The sequence below is a fragment of the Boleophthalmus pectinirostris genome, unplaced genomic scaffold (genome assembly GCF_026225935.1).
Source record: "Boleophthalmus pectinirostris isolate CB_2022bp ecotype Guang Dong unplaced genomic scaffold, ASM2622593v1 HiC_scaffold_8, whole genome shotgun sequence".
In the NCBI taxonomy this organism is placed as follows: domain Eukaryota; kingdom Metazoa; phylum Chordata; class Actinopteri; order Gobiiformes; family Gobiidae; genus Boleophthalmus; species Boleophthalmus pectinirostris.
The window spans coordinates 24,811,734-24,828,121 of NW_026571515.1; the positions used below are offsets into that span (position 1 = coordinate 24,811,734).

At 37.7% G+C, this 16,388-nt stretch overlaps 1 protein-coding gene across 2 annotated transcripts; it reads right to left on the minus strand.

The window, feature by feature from the left end:
• Positions 1-101: 101 nt before the first annotated feature.
• LOC110164890 (CD9 antigen-like) lies at positions 102-12,326 on the minus strand. Of its 2 annotated transcripts, none has more exons than XM_055165855.1 (8): positions 12,094-12,326; positions 6,071-6,173; positions 3,516-3,613; positions 3,378-3,467; positions 2,881-2,964; positions 2,747-2,803; positions 2,105-2,188; positions 102-2,037 (listed from the first exon to the last, which is right to left on the minus strand). In XM_055165855.1, exons 1-8 carry the CDS (start codon positions 12,160-12,162, stop codon positions 1,972-1,974), a joined length of 651 nt encoding a protein of 216 aa, XP_055021830.1. In that variant the 5' UTR covers positions 12,163-12,326; the 3' UTR covers positions 102-1,971. The 2 variants fall into 2 exon arrangements, with proteins under 2 accessions (XP_055021830.1, XP_020785687.2); XM_020930028.2 differs by having other exon boundaries at positions 3,378-3,452; positions 12,094-12,325.
• Positions 12,327-16,388: the final 4,062 nt, after the last annotated feature.

Here is a 16,388-nt window from a genome sequence, read left to right on the forward strand (position 1 = left end):
TTTTCTGCACAGGAAAAGTGTGTAGTGTAGGCTGTAAAAAGAGCAGTGGGCTGTATTTTCAGTAACTTCCATATTAAATAAATAAATAATACAAAACAGTATTGTATTTTACAAATTTTATTTAATTCCAAACATCTACTTTTATCCTGAGAATCTTGGAATGGTATCACAAATAAATAACACAACTTCAAAGAGCTTGAGCTTGATTGTGTACAGTACACTATATCAGATATGCCTACACAAAACTAAAAATACTCCTCATATACACACTGTGAAATGGTTGTGTACCTTTGTTATGAACAACAAAACCTTGAGTTGCTAATAAAAGGTGAAGTGGTAACAAGGTTTATCACTATGTGCTTTACAGTTTAAATGAAATATACAAACAAACTAACAAACTCTGCTATTCATCGTACAAACTATTGTCTGCTCAATGTTCAAACTTCAATGTGTATACACGTGTTATCAAAGTAAGGCACGGAGAAAGATTATTCCAAATGTGAATCGGTGATGCTACAAAGCTGTACAAATGCAAGTTACTTAAAACATCAAACAACATAAAACTACACAAATCACACATTCTCTATGCAGCATATTGTATTACTGACACTTAAGTTAGTGGAACAAGAAAAGTGGTTAATTTAACATAGTTTTTGTTGGAATTATTGTTAAGGCACAAAATAAAACTCATTCATTACTACAGCTGCATCTTTAAGTTGATTGGCCTGTAGCGTATGTTTAGATTGCAAACATGACAACATGATCTGCATCCTCCATTTGTCTAGAAGACCAGTCTTACATAAGTCTCCAATACATGCAAGTGTATCAAAGCATTTTGCACAAAACACAACAAATAATCAAATATAAGCAGTGGTTCCAGAGGATCTCAGGCAAGGTCTATAATGAGCTACAGACAGCAAATATAACTGTTAAGATTGAATTGCTTACGTGAATTTGAGCAAGTGTGTGTGAAGGGGGTTAGAACCAGAACTTTGACAAATGTGTACATAATTATGCAAGATGAAATATATTTTTTTTATTTTTAGCATTTAATATTTGGGGACACAGCAACAACCTGGCTCTTCACTCATATTGGCTTTCACTACTCGCCTAACCGGTTCATGGTGTCCTGATTTTTGTCCCCCATAAGAAAGGCAGACCCCAGACACACACACACACACGCTCGTGCGCACACACACACAAATACACATGTATAAGGCTGGACTCTCAGGTAACACAACACAACCAGGTCTGCAGTGGATACAGCAAACTAAGCTAGTTTGGCCTCAGATTCCTCCTGAGGACTTGAGTTTCCCACAGTCCAGGGGTCAGTGTCAGTGTGGTGTGAAAAGGACCTGACGCAGCAGTGGCACTATGTGAGGAGTGGGAGTATGAGGCCCACAGTTTTTTGGCAGGAACCACACGACCATGAGGAAAAACACTTCATACACATTGCAGGGACAAGACAAGGAGAGGTACAGGGGTCATTAATGTTATTGTAAAGACTTTGTGGCCTCTGTGGACTGAAAAGTAAAACTGAATTCTGGTACTTAAATGTATCAAATATGTGGGATTTAAATTTAGGTTAAGCAATCTATATGCTGGTTTGAACTCAAGTATGTCTTTATCTGAGCTTATGTTTATTTCATTGCACTGTACTCATGCTTCATCTTTGAATGTCTGAAAATTAAGAGGTGTATTGTTATGAATTAGCATGCAATTTAATGTTAACCATCTCACAAATAAAATTCAGAAAATAAATAATTTACAAATATTTTACAGATTTAAAAAAAAGACATAAAATAAACTGTTTGAGTGTAAACTTATAAATTCATGGTCTGACTTGAGCAGGGTTATTTCCAGACTTTCTGGGAACCACATGAATGCCACACTTTTTAATTTTGGGTCCCTATGGTCAGTGAGTGAGTTTTTAACAATGTCATTTGGGAATGAAGTAGTGGTCTGTCGTCCTCAGATGACCTCTCTGGTGTTACGAATAGCACAGCACAGGACCATACTGAAGATCATCCCAATTATCTAACAAAAGTATTTGAACTTTATTAACCTTTTACACTGAGAGAGCAGACATCTAATAGGATCTTACCATGACTCCAGCGATGCCGATGCCTACGTATCCAATTATGTAGAGCTTATTGTTGAAGAAGTCTTTAATGCCTGTCTCACAGTCCTGCGTTTACAAAAGATATACAGTGTCAATCAACATTTCGTATGTCTGGTATGCTTTACATTCTATGATTTAACACTGGAAAAAGACCATGAACAACAAAAAATAAGCAAGTAACAGAGGTAGTAATTGTGATTTACTGGCTATAGATGCAGACATATGGTAGAAGTGGGCAATTGCAAACACCACAAAGTACATTCTACAGATTATACGTTGTTTTTTTTCTGAAATAAGCGTAATACTATCTATATGTTAGGGCTGTGTGATAAGACAGAAAAATAAAAAATGAATCATTTTTCAGAAACAAAATAAAAGTTCACCAAAGTTTAAACTCTGCTCCAAACCACATGCAATTACTGACAGAATATAAAAACAACAAACATCATTGACAAATAAACATGACTGAATCTAGATCTCAATTCAAATTTGATTACTTGCACTAAGACATGTTGTGCTTTTACATGAGTACAGCTCAGGAGTATTTTGAGCAGCCGGATGTGTGGTGCTGCAGCAGAACAGAGAGAACAGTATGTTTTCTTTGGAAGCGCTGACAGATTTTACCTTTATATCTGTTTTCCGATCAGGGCAGGGATTAGCTTTGGTTCCACAACAGTTCAGCTGAAAGTGGAGAGGAAGTCTTACATAATTTCATATAAACAACATGTTCAGAGTGAGGTATGTTTTTTCTCACTTACTATTTTCTGATAGGAGTTGATCAGTGTGCCATTGCTGCTTTCGTTGTAAGTTGATGTATAATAACTTTGAACATCTACAATAATCTGGATACCACCAGACAAAGATGAGTGCACATTAGATGAATGGGGAATAAGCAGTTCCTAGGTTTCAGATGGCATTACAGCATTCTATATGACAGATATATTAATACAAATGGGGGGCAGCTCAAATTAATATTGTTAAAATGCAAAATTATGTAGTAATACAGTGAGTTCTAGGGTTTAGGCAATAATTGAAAATATCAGGTTCAACATTTACAAATTTACCTTTTGGAGATTTCATCCCAAAATACAATGTTATCAACAGGGAAAACTGGCTCTTGCCCCCCCCCCATTTACAGTTATGACATCATTACATTCTAGGATCTGAAAACTACCTAAAAATGCGTATTTGGGCAATCTGTTCTCCATATGCATGTCATTTATTTCTTTTTACAGAAACGTAACTTGGGACTAACCTTGTCTTTGTTGAGAAACCCAAAGACTCCAGCAGCCACCTCGGCTCCAAAGATGATGAGCAAACAGGCAAAAAACTGCAATAGCAAATCCTTATTAGTCACAATGAAGCATAGACAGTTTACATATGTTTAACTTACAGATCCAAGCAGACACTGAGACTCCCGAACAGCTCCACAGCAGCCAAAAAAACCCACCAACATCACCAGACTGCCAGCACCAATCAGGATGTACACACCTTAACATACAAACACATATTAAGTTCAACACATAATACATAGCAAATAAATAGATAAACTTGAATGGAATGATGAATCCACAACATGACTCATGACTCAATGATAATCTATCACTTATAATATATCCATTTATTTTTGCACAATAAACTCGGATATCTTGTATTCCTTATATCTATCATATTTAAAAGGCTATGTAAAATATTTTTCATCTAAATCGTAACTGATACTGGTTAAGCCTGTGTAATTATCATTATGACCAGTAGGGGGCTGCAGACTACATGTTTCTATACTCTGAGATATACTAGACCAAAGGCAATGACATTTGGCTCTATTTTGGTGCACATTTATCTAGTGAGACATAGTGGCTGGTGCTTTGTCAGATCTTTATATAGAGCGTATCCACTTGTGTCTTTAAATAGTATCTCAGTGTCTGTAAGTGGGATGGGTTATTTTCTCTTTATGCAATGTACAGTATGACATTACGCCAAATACTATAGGGCTATATATGTTGCTAGTTGGCCATATTTTTTACACTGCAAGTTCAAGTGCCATAGAAAGACAGCCAAATACTCAACATTTAGCTTCTTGTTTTAATATGATTCCACCAGTTTTTTTTTATTTTTTATTTATTTCACCAGGAAAAATCTCTTTTTCAATGGGGACATGGCCTAGAGTTTAGCAGCACAAGTCAGGAAGATTTATTAAGTAACAATATATAGAAACACAGTTAAAATACAAAAAAAACCAAACAAACTGATTTAAAGTGATGTTAAAATAGAATAGATTTGCATATCTTGTGCAGTACAAGTAAGTAGGCCTACTTAGTACATGCAAATAGGAGCTGTGCACTTTTTAGGAAGTGTCATTTCCAAGGCAACCACCATAGAGGATGGGGTGACAGAGGGCATGGCAGACCCCAGGTGACGATGCACAGTAGGGATTTGAGGATAAGGCAGGTCATGGATCACGGGCTAACAATAAAAAGAACAAGTTGTTATTGTTGACACTTGTTTTACTTCTTGTGCGATTGATACTTTTTAAAAGACAATCTAGGTGGTGGAAGACCAATAATAGGCTACAATATTATTTGGCAACGTTGCTGAGTAATAATGGTCAAAGTTATGGTTTATGTAAATGCTCTGCAACTTGGTCAGGTCATGAATTTTAGTGTTGCCATAGAAACAGAAGAGAGTAGAGTCGAGCATGTTCAGCTGTGTCAGTGACTTAAGACTTCACTGTCAAAAACATGTGCACACATGATGACTTGTTAGCCATTACTCCTACAGCAATGTACCATACAGGGGCATCTACAGACAACCTTACACATAAGTACTGAGCTGTTAAAGAAGGATGGACAATAATGCAGTTCGTCATATATGTGATCATCTCTCAGGTCTGTTTTTTCATGTGTTAGTAATTTGTGGATTTTATCCACAAATATCTTTACTTAACGGGCTTTGCCATAGGTTTTTAAAATATTGAATGATATTCAAACTTTCTACAAGCATACCATCTTGAAAATGCCCAATCTCATCTGATATCTGAAGTTAAACAGTGTCAAGCCTGGTTAGCACTGGGAGGGGAGACAGCTGGGAATACCATATACTGTTTACCACATATACTGTTGTGCCCAAATGCAAGACACTTCCTCTATCGTGTCTATTAGTTTGTACCAACTTTATAATAAGTGAATAATACACACATTTTTATAGTATTTGAGCATCTGGAAAATAAGATTAATTCATTATTAAAACTATTGTAATGACAGGCCAGTTATTAACCTCAGCAGTAAGAGAAATGTTTGAATATTTTTGCATCTGCTGAAAAATGTTAATACCAATAAATATCCTTTGACATAGAAAAAAAACAATACAATTTTAGACTTCATTGATAAGACAATGGAAAACCTTTCAAAAACTATTCAGCTAAGATCAAATGAGGCTACTACGGTAAAACAGATTTTGTTTTTGTTCCCACGTTGTTCCACCCTTCTGTGTTGCATTAGGTTGACTGAAATGATTAGCACCAGCCAGGCGGTTTACCTCATCCATTTGCACCATAAGTACAACAGTCATTTCCTGTTCACACCCATCCTCTGCATTTTTTCAGAAACTCACCCTTCCATCAATAATAACATGTGTTTTCAGATCAATATAAAACATCAAAGAAAAATTTTATAATATACACTTCAATCTATTCCAGCGATTTTATGTTGTAATAATAGGACTTGCGTTCCCTATGGCTGGGCTGAGTGGCCTCAGTGATTCTAATAAGTTAATAAATGTGTTGGTGTACACCAAAAATCATTAATGAACGGGAACAAGTCCAGCAGAGAACTTTGGGGCTATTTCTGGTGTATTTCTCATTATAGCTGAATGGAATGGCTACCTATGTGCCATAATTAAAGTAAATGAATAACTTGTGTAGTGTTGTTGTAAACACTGTGTGAAGCTCACCGATAAAGTATGTGTCTGGAGCTCTGTCTCCGTTCAGCAGGGACACGGTTTCTGGGTCAAAGCGCAGCCACAGTCCCACCGCCAGCACGAAAGACCCCATAATCTATGGAAGTCAACAAGGGACAAAAACATGGTTAGATAACAAACAGCGATGTGGAAAAATGCTAAATTGTCGGATGCACACAACAAAATAAGTAAGCAAAATCACTCATTATGATGAGGGCTTCTACAGGGCTACAGACATGTAATCCTATTCATATATTTTAATAGGAGACTCTTTGTCCATTACGTCATGTTGAATAGATTTTACAGATAATTGCATGGTTTATATTAAGATTATTCTGGCATTAGTGATGTTTTGTTTACAGCAGTGGAAAATGCAGAGGGGAATGTTTTCCAGGACTCATGAGGGCTCTATTTGGTCCAGAACATATTTTTCCACAGACATAAAGCAAAGATTGCAGCACATTTAATATGAATGCAGAGCTGTATCTAAACTAAATTAATTCATATTGTTGATTTGAGTGTTTTTATAAATCAGTACAAGAAAATCCAGAGTAAATTGGACCTGACACAGATTGAGGCAATTTTTTTTTGCATATGGCAATAGTTCAGGCCTGGTTCATTAAAGACAAAAAAATTTAATAAATAGTTAGACCCAAATATTACATACGGTGGTGCATTTCAATGTACCAAGCAATTCATGCATCCTGTGAGTTGTTTAGACCAAACTACTGAAAATCATATTTACTTTATGCAGAAAATGACTAGTTGGCAGAAGACAGCAGTGTGGTACCCTGAGTTTAAACAGACCCGGCTGTTCGCATGGAAATTCTGTGGTTCATATTTTGCATCTTGCACTTTGCATCTATGGAGCCATATGGCATTTCCTTCAAGAAAAATCCCCTGAGCATAATAAGAAATATATATTATGAAAAGTAATTATTAGTTTATACTTGTATTGTTGTCAACAATAATTGCTCCCCAGTGGGACAACTGGGTCTACAAAAAAGTTTTTGCAAACAGGAAATTAAGTCTTAGGTTAAAATTAAGAAAATCTGGTCATATCCTGTGCCTTACTAAAGCTTTTTTTTTTTTTTTTTTTATTAATTCCTTTACAAAAACAAACTCTGTTGCTAAGTTTAGGTCATGGTTCTAATTTCATACACAGTCAGCCTAGTTTTTCCTTTTTATTTTCTGTCCCTTCCTTGCTGTCCACACTTTTCCACTTCTTCTCTTTCCACAGTAATATTTATGGCCCAGGTCTGAGAGAGGGCCAGTCGTTTAGTTGTAAAGCACAGAAATTTGACAGGTGCGAGAGTGCCGGACACCTGCCAAAATAATGATTTACCATTGTAAGGGATGATGTATGGAACAGCTGAAGTATTGGACATTTCTGGAAGAAGTCTCATCCAATGTTAAGAGGGCAAATAAAGGATGTGTTGACTTACTGGAATAGATGGATAAAACATGTTGAAATGAATTTATTGCTGGTATTTGTTTGAACGCCTCATGCCATTCTTGAGGCACTGAGGCACATGAATATATTTACAGCAGTGACATCCAAAGATCAACATATCACGGTTTATGTCTGCAGTTAACTACAAAAAATTTCAAATAATGTAATGTGCCTTCGAAACTTATTTATTAATGCATTTAGGGTTTTATTGTAGCAAAATTGGTCAGTAGGCTATGTGAATTACTGCTGTAAGGTATTTTAAGGACCCAAATTAAACCAGTCAGGAATAAATGATGAATGGTCAGTAGTGCTTTTCCACCTTCAAGGCACCCAAAGAGCTTTACATCAAGGAACCACACACTCATTCACACAAAAATACATAGACACGCAGACCCTGGGAGCAAAGTGGGTTAAGTGTCTTGCCCAAGGACACAATGACAGCACTTTGTTTATGTTAAAAGCGCGATTCAAACCACCAACCTTCGAATCAGTGGACAAACACTCCAACTCAGCTACTGTCAAATCCTCTTAATTACTAGGTTATAATAAACCAGGAACAACAACTAAATCAAGATGAGAACAGATCTATAATTAAATAAGAAAGTCTAATTATGCAAAATGATATCGTAAACCATCCTAAAAATCTTATGCAACTTTATGCAGATTGGACTAGAATTGTTCAGTTCAAATTGTTATGGAAATATCCAGTCTAAAACCTTTAATGTACAGTGAGCTGTGAGCCTCCTTTCACTGTCTCCTTTTTGAGATAAAGGTAGCGTACCATGTGTTGTTGTTGTTGCTGCACTAGAGCAGGTGGTTGCTTTCCCATTTGCTAAAAGCTTAGAGCTCAGCCAAACCCAATTAGTTTTATAATGATATCTAAAGGCCTGGACTGAACAGATGTCCAGAGCCTTGAAAGCTAAGAAAGTTTAGATCTCCAACAGTATACAAGGCCAAATAGTAGTCCACATTACATTGTAGACTGGCACTCCCAACCTGTCTATCCCAGAGGTCCCATTAACCCCCTCAATAGTTACATGCCCCCCAGGCCAGCATCATTAGGCTTGTCTCGAAGGCAGACACAACCCTCCCCTTTGCAAAAAAACAAAAAAACAATGCACTTATCTGCATGTGTGCCCCCCTTACGCTACCCAGCTACCTCCAAACCGCACCCACAGCAACAAAGAGCCACTGTCTACCAAAGAGTAGGGGATCTGGGCCACAATGGCATATGACAGACACAATGGGAAGTGAATTTGAGAGGAAAAAAATTACAGAAAAATCACTTAATAAATTTGTCAGTACCGTGTCAAGTTTTGAAGGATAGGAAAGATGCTACTTGCTACTGTAACATCCCGTTCTCCAAAAGCGCACACCTCAAAACCATTAATCATTTTGACACCTGAGTAAAAACATAGAGGTATTTTTGACATGGAAATGGCTAGAGGGGGTGAAGGTGGAAAGAAACTATATTCAGCTTTTTTGCTTTCTTTTTATGTTTTTTTCTGGGCACAGAGTTTTAGCCAAGTGTTTTTCAAGCAGAGGTATAAGCACAAAGCAGGGGGTACTTGAAATGATTGTGTTTCAATATTATATGTTCCATGCAGTAAATTAAAGCGTCTTTGTCTTAAGTGTCTTAGAGGAAGTGTACAAAATTTATATAGGAAATAAACAAGCAATGTGACAACTGTGACTTTGCTTCTTGATTTAACATATAAGCCATTACGGCTGTTATATGTGACACATTTGCATGTTTTGCACTCATCTTTTTATCCAAAATTAGGAGAGCATTGGTAATTCAATTGGCAACACTTGGAAATCATTAAACTTGGGAAACAATATTTTGAAGTGGCCAAACATTTACTTGAGTACCGGCTGAAAGTACTTTTTCCATCTCTGGTTAGAACTTTAATCAAGGTCCTTTTTGCGAGTGCAGCCTCCCTTTTTAACAGAGCTGTTAAATAGTGCTTTTGTGAGGGGAGTTTCCATGAGAAGGGGCTGTGGTCTGAGCGAGACACACTTCACTGTGTCCTCTACTGTAAATATATTCTTACACTCAAAACTATGGCTAAGCTTGCTTTTTTAATCAAGTTGTAATTACAGTGGTTCCATTGGACAAATATAACAGTCTGTCTGCAGTGTGTTTGGAGAAAACAGATGCAGAGGCGTATTAAAAGTGATGGGCAGAGAGAAAGTGTAAATAGGAGCAGGATAATTATATGGGTGGAGAAAATCCCATTGTGAGCGTGATGCGACGTGGGTGAAGGTGGAGGGTGGAGATCTGAGGACAATTACATAGTGCCAGCCAGGTTGGAGATATTTTTAAACTATAAGAACTGGTGAAAGATTATATAATAATAAAAAACGCATGAAGAAGAGGCTTTAAGATCGCAAATGATGTTTGTGTTTCATGTTTAATTTGAGTGCAAGTTTATTAATTTAAACATAAATAAAACAGATTTCAAGCATGCCAGAGACAGTACATTTCTATCAAAAATGCATGCAAACTAGCAAGTGCCCCCAATTTTCTATTCTAGGGTTTTCTATCCTGTAACATTTATTTTAGGAAGTTGTGGTATATCTTAAGAAACCACAAGAAAGATCTGTAGAAAGTTGCAGTAGAAGTCTTATATGTTATGTGAAAGCACACTTAAGTCCCAGCTTTATTTATTGTGGGATTTGAGAACAATCAGAGGAGTTTGCCCCTCCTCCACTGTCTTTGAGCATATGCACTTTCTGATCATCCACAAACGGGACAGGGAGGGAGGGGGAGTGGGCACACTCAGTAGGAGGCTCTGATTATTTGATGCAATTGTGACTAGAATTCTCTAGTATTCTGTCAACTGACTATATGCTGTAATTTGCCATAAGTTTCTGCAAAAGCTACAACCCAGTAAATTATGCATATTTTTTATAATAACAATTTCATTGCAAATCCAGCAGCCCTTATCTGTTGTATTTGGGTCAACACGATGCCAACTGTCCTCATTTTCCATCTGACTAAACTGACACAGAAATATCTCACTCTCTCAGTGCTAATCCCCTTCTCTACAGATGCAACTGATCTGCCTGTAGTTGTCAATGATTTGCAGAAGTAGACACTACAGTGAATTCTAATTAAGTACCATCAATTTGAAATGTTGTCTAACTCAAGTGAACATCTTGCATAATGATTTGGAAAATGTGTAGCATCACAGAATACATTGCATAAATATTCATTAAAAAAGTTTTAAAAAAAGATTTAAGATGATTTTTTTCTCTGCTCACAATTTATCACATATATTTAGTGCAGACTGAATAAAAACAAATATTGAGTACAAGGAACAAATATGCCTGCGATTGTAGAGGAAATTCTTAGTCAAATGAAATATCTAAGGTATTTTGGCTCTGTGTTATTAGTGGGGCTTAAGTGGGAATAATAAATGAATGAGGCGAGTTGGTTTTGATACTGGTAGCTGTCTCCTGTTTTGGGGCTGGCAGGAGTAACATATAGAAGTTATGCCATTGTCCCGCTGTCACAATAGATCCATTCAGCCTGCTCTCTGCCTGATGCACTGCACAGATGCTCAGTGGAAAACCTCACCAGTGCTTAAACACACTTTTCCTTCAGATAGTAAAAGTGTCAGTAACCGGGCAGAACAGTGAGCACTACCAATACAGAACTGCAAACTATATAGCACAATCATAATCACATCACAGACAAATATTTAATAATGGAACTAAAAAGTTGTTTGCCTGCACTGGCTTGTGGTTGGATTTTTATATGCAAAAAAATTCCAAGGATTTTTTATCCTTCTTTTTATTTATGTTCACGTTTTTATAGTTATGTTTTGACAAAGTCTTAGGTTTTACCATAAGAGGAGAACCTTGTGACTCCTCTGTAATGCTTAGGCCATAAACTAACCCTATTTCCATTTATGGAGAAATTCACTGAAACCTCAAGAGTGACAAAATATTGTTATTGCATTATTCAAAACACTGCATCACTGAGCACAATCGGATTGTCTGCAGAGGAGCCTTTAGTTGGAACTGTAGGTTATAAGATGTAAGTTGTTTTTGTAGTTAAGAAGTGGCCACTCAAACGCACACCTTTCACATCCACCTGACAGTAGCTTGCCTGCATGGGGCACTGACGCTCTCCACGCTCCTGCTAAAAGAGGAAGTATAACTTGACGAAACTTTTCAGCATTGCAGAGTGGAAATGTATTGGTTGTTTCCATGTCGCCTTTCACTCTTTCTTTTATTCTGTCTCTTCATTCAGTCTTCCTTTCAAAAACACACTATTCTCCGGGAAAAGGGGCGGGTTTTTCCCACTGTGGAAAATCTGATTTAAACCCGCCCGGTGAGCCTAAAGTTAAAAACGTCTAGTGACTGTCACCCTTTACGCGCCACGCAACACAAACCAAATATAAATAAATAACGCGAGGAAACGCAACAGAAAACCCGCGGCATTATTGATTTTAGTGCAGAAAGACACGTGGTTGTGATAAAGCCGCGTATGCACAAGTGCTGCACTTGCTACACTTTGATTACGTACACTAAATGCGTCCTTATTGGCACTTACCCAGAAGATAAAGTTGAACACGAACAGTAGATATTTCACGCACTTCATTCCTCCTTCCACTTTCCCCATGGCGGCTGGATGTTTGGCTTCCTTCACTTTAGTTTTGGCCGTAAATCGCAGGGCACGGGCTTAGCTCAATGTGACAATAACGGTCCACCCTGAGCTACCAGAGCCGAGCATCAATAGCAGCAGCGTCTCTCCCCTCTCGAGCTCTCGCGCACACACACAGACACATGCGCGCGCACAACACCGCAAGATCCGACTCTTTCCAGACCGCCCATTTCAATAATGCAGAGGGGGGCTTCAAGGGGGACTGTGACACACGATGGGCACATGGCAAGTGTTGGCACAAATGTTCTGCAGACACTGGTCATGATTCAAATAAAGCCACAGAGCAACTAGGCCATGTCCACAGAGATGAAAATTATTTTTGTGAGTTCAGTCAATGCGTGACACCAAGTAACACTTTTGAGAAGCAAACTCCCCAATAAATGGCGTTTGGACAACTTTAAAAGGTATAATCAATAAAACAAACACTATTGCAATATTGAATAAGAACAAATAGAAACCTCATTCTAAACAAATGAATCATGGAAAGTGGTCTAAAGTCCCCACCCAAATAAACTCCAATGGGATCCTGAATGCTCTCATCACCACAACTCAGTGCTGATCTGCTTTGTTTTTTGAATATTATCACTATGGGTATAATGACATATGTGACAAATATCTATACTTCGGATGGGTAAATATAACTTTTGCCAGCTGTTTGACCTCTCCAGCGTCCAGACTAAACTGCTCTTTGTTCATGAGCAACACAAAGGTCAAAAATTTCCAGGCTAAACATATCCCGCATCAATTTTAGCCAAATATTATTGGGACTACACTACTATTTTCAATACAAAATGGCAAAGTTTATTGTTATTTAAGTGTATTGCTCTGGCATAAACCTTGTATTGGAAAGTTAGAGGCTCTATTTCCGTAGTAGACAGCGTAATAGCTCCTTCAGAAAGATTATGTATGGACAGTGTTGGGAAGGTTACTTTTAGAATGTAATCCCCTACAGATTACATATTACACACCCCAAAATGTAATTTGTAACGTAATCCATTAAATTACTTAAAGTGAGTAACGTAATCTGATTACTTTGGATTACTTGATATTGTCATGTTTTTTTAAACGACATGAATGTAGCAACCACATCCTCAAAATTCGTGTTTGTTGTCTTCAATTTGTCTGAGCCCAAGTCACCATGAATAAGCAACTGTTTGCTGTTGAGAAACAAAGACCACGATATCTTAATATAAGAGGTTTTGTCTGTTAAAAGACAGTAACAAGATCAGCCTTTCCTTCACCATATTAAAAAATATTATTGATAGAGAAATTATATGAGATCACCTTAAATTATGTCAACCTACTGTTAGGTGTCATGTTGTTTAGACCTGGTTTAGTCCTGGTTTAGTCCTGATTTTTAGACCTGGTCTAGACCAGGTCTTTAGTTCTGGTTTAGTCGTGGTTTAGTCCTAGTTTAAACCTGGTTCAGTCCTGCTTTAGTCCTGGTTTAGTCCTGGTGTTAGTCCTGGTTTAGTCCTGATTTTTAGACCTGGTCTAGACCAGGTCTTTAGTTCTGGTTTAGTCCTAGTTTAAACCTGGTTCAGTCCTGCTTTAGTCCTGGTTTAGTCCTGGTGTTAGTCCTGGTTTAGTCCTGGTTTAGTCCTGATTTTTAGACCTGGTCTAGACCAGGCCTTTAGTTCTGGTTTAGTCGTGGTTTAGTCCTAGTTTAAACCTGGTTCAGTCCTGGTTTAGTCCTGGTTTAGTCCCGGTTTAGTCCTGGTTTAGTCCTGGTGTTAGTTCTGGTTTAGAGGCGCACAGGAGGAAGTGCGGTTTACGCGAGAAAACACGGTCCACACGCGGCGCACGAGACGGCGGTGTCGCGCTGTAACTACGGAAGGAGACGTGGTCCGCGGGTTCTCAGGTTGATGACGATGATGAAGGTGTTTGTGTGTGTTTGTGTGTGTTTGTGTGTGTTTGTGTGTGTGTGTGTGTGTGTGTGTGTCCCCTCATGTGGCAGGTCATTATAGGACAGTAGTGCAGATATTATGAGTCTATGCAGGTTGTTTTCACCAGTGCCAGTAGCTCCGGTTTCACATTTAAGTTGTAGGCGATTTTATATTTGTTTTTTTTTTATATATATATATCTCACATCGGGAGAAGAATTTCCAAGACACAAATGCGTTTTTACCAATGCACTGCTGCTTCCACTGTGTGACTGACACCGCCAACTTTAACATGACGTTTCCATCGCTCTTATTGCGCGCGTTCTGTTTGGGCTTCAGGCAATGAGTGAAATTACCGAAATAAAAAAATAAATAAATGGGATGTAGCACAAAATGTGAAAACAGGAAAATACCGCCTTGTAATCCACTTATTTCAGCAAAGTAACTGTAATCCAATTACCACTCATTGAAACAGTAACTGTAACGGAAAACAGTTACTCATAATTTGTACTCTGATTACGTAACGGCGGTACATGTAATCCGTTACTCCCCAACACTGTGTATGGATTATGCACCCAATCCCTCTTTAAAATGTGTCAGAAATGGCAACCAGTGTAAAAAAAAAAGTATTCATACAGATGATGTTGGGGCCATTGAATAAAGGATTTGGTCTTTGTTTTAGATTATACATTATTATATTACAAGTATAGTCTTTCACCACTAGATGGTGCTAAAACACTCTCAAGCTTACAGCTTTTCCATCCTGGTGGAAAAGTCAACATCAGTGAAGTGCATACAAGTACTCCAAACCACCAGAGCCCTTGTCAGGTTCATTCCTATGTATGCCAAATGTGTTACTCATCCCATAGAGGTCTTACTACATTAGGCCTATTACTATACAAACGGCAGAATGGAAAAGCCCTGGTGTCTGTAACTCAACTCAGGGACATTTTGTTGAACATAAATATTTCCCCCTACACCATGGCGAGTGAAGGGAATGTCCAAATAACTGTTTATTTTATGAGTGGGGATTAGACGGTGGTTTAAAATGTCCTTATAGAGGAACAGATTGGTCTGCCAAGCTCTGGGAAAGTGGAGGCTTAATGATAGATGGAGTAAGGAGAATGACAAATATTTAAATAATGTGGTGATTATAGATTAACTCCTTTTTATACACGTATGTCAAGAGTTAGGCCTATTGCTCACACTATGACTTTTATTTTTGTGATCCACATTTATTGGAGTGTGCAGATTACAGGGAGGATTTATTTTGGCTGTAACATAACTAACAAGGCTGATAAAATATCAACAGTGGCCTACTGCTTAACTTTGCATGCTGTTCGAGGGGAGCTTTTCAACAAGATATATAAGACAGGCTTATGGCTGCTTCAATGTGAACAGATGTAAATTAGCCTACACTGTATGTTCAAGTATAATAATTCACACTGAAATAATCAAACTGGTCAAAATAACTAGGCCTATAGTCTGTAACAGCCTCAATGAAATGAAGTAGGTGTATACTATGATTAGAAGTTTAGAGTAGCCAGGCTACAGCTCGACATTAATATTATGGAGACATGATGATCTGGACCTTAAATAGAATTATGATTAAATTCACACATTAGATTAATTAGATTAAAAGGAAACTTTCAACATTAGCTAAAGTATACACTGTGCACATGTTAATTGAACTATAATAATAAAATGGTAATCTGCTACTCAACCAAACTCTCATTGGTTGGTTTTTACCACGTGGACGCCAAGAGCGGGAAACGATCAGGACATGGCGCCGTGAGACCGAAGATGAGACAAATGACTTTATGGTCGACCAAAATTTCCTTTTCTTATATATCATGTGTTTCTTTTTAGTGTCTGGAGGTTGGTTGAGTATAAAGTCGAAAATGAGGGTGATCGTGATTCTTGGGTCTATGACACTTGATTAACTTTTAATTAAAACTGACCTCTTTTATACCTTCTATGAAGATGATGAGTGCAAAATTCACAAAGTACACGACATACCAACCACCTGAACATGAACTCAAATTTTGCATTCCCTGACAGTGACCTCTTCCTCCAAAGCCCTTCGTCCTTGATCAAGATGCCGATGAGGCTGATGAAGAACTTCGCAAACCTCAGGTGGGGAATGTAAATGCTGTTTTTACTTTACTGAGACACAAATTAGTTGTACGTTTAGTAGTGGTTGCATTTATTTGAAAATGGGAGCAACCACATCTTACTAATTGACCTTTTAGTTTATTTTTATCTAGTTGAGTCTAATGCTAATTTTGAAGTTGCATTGTT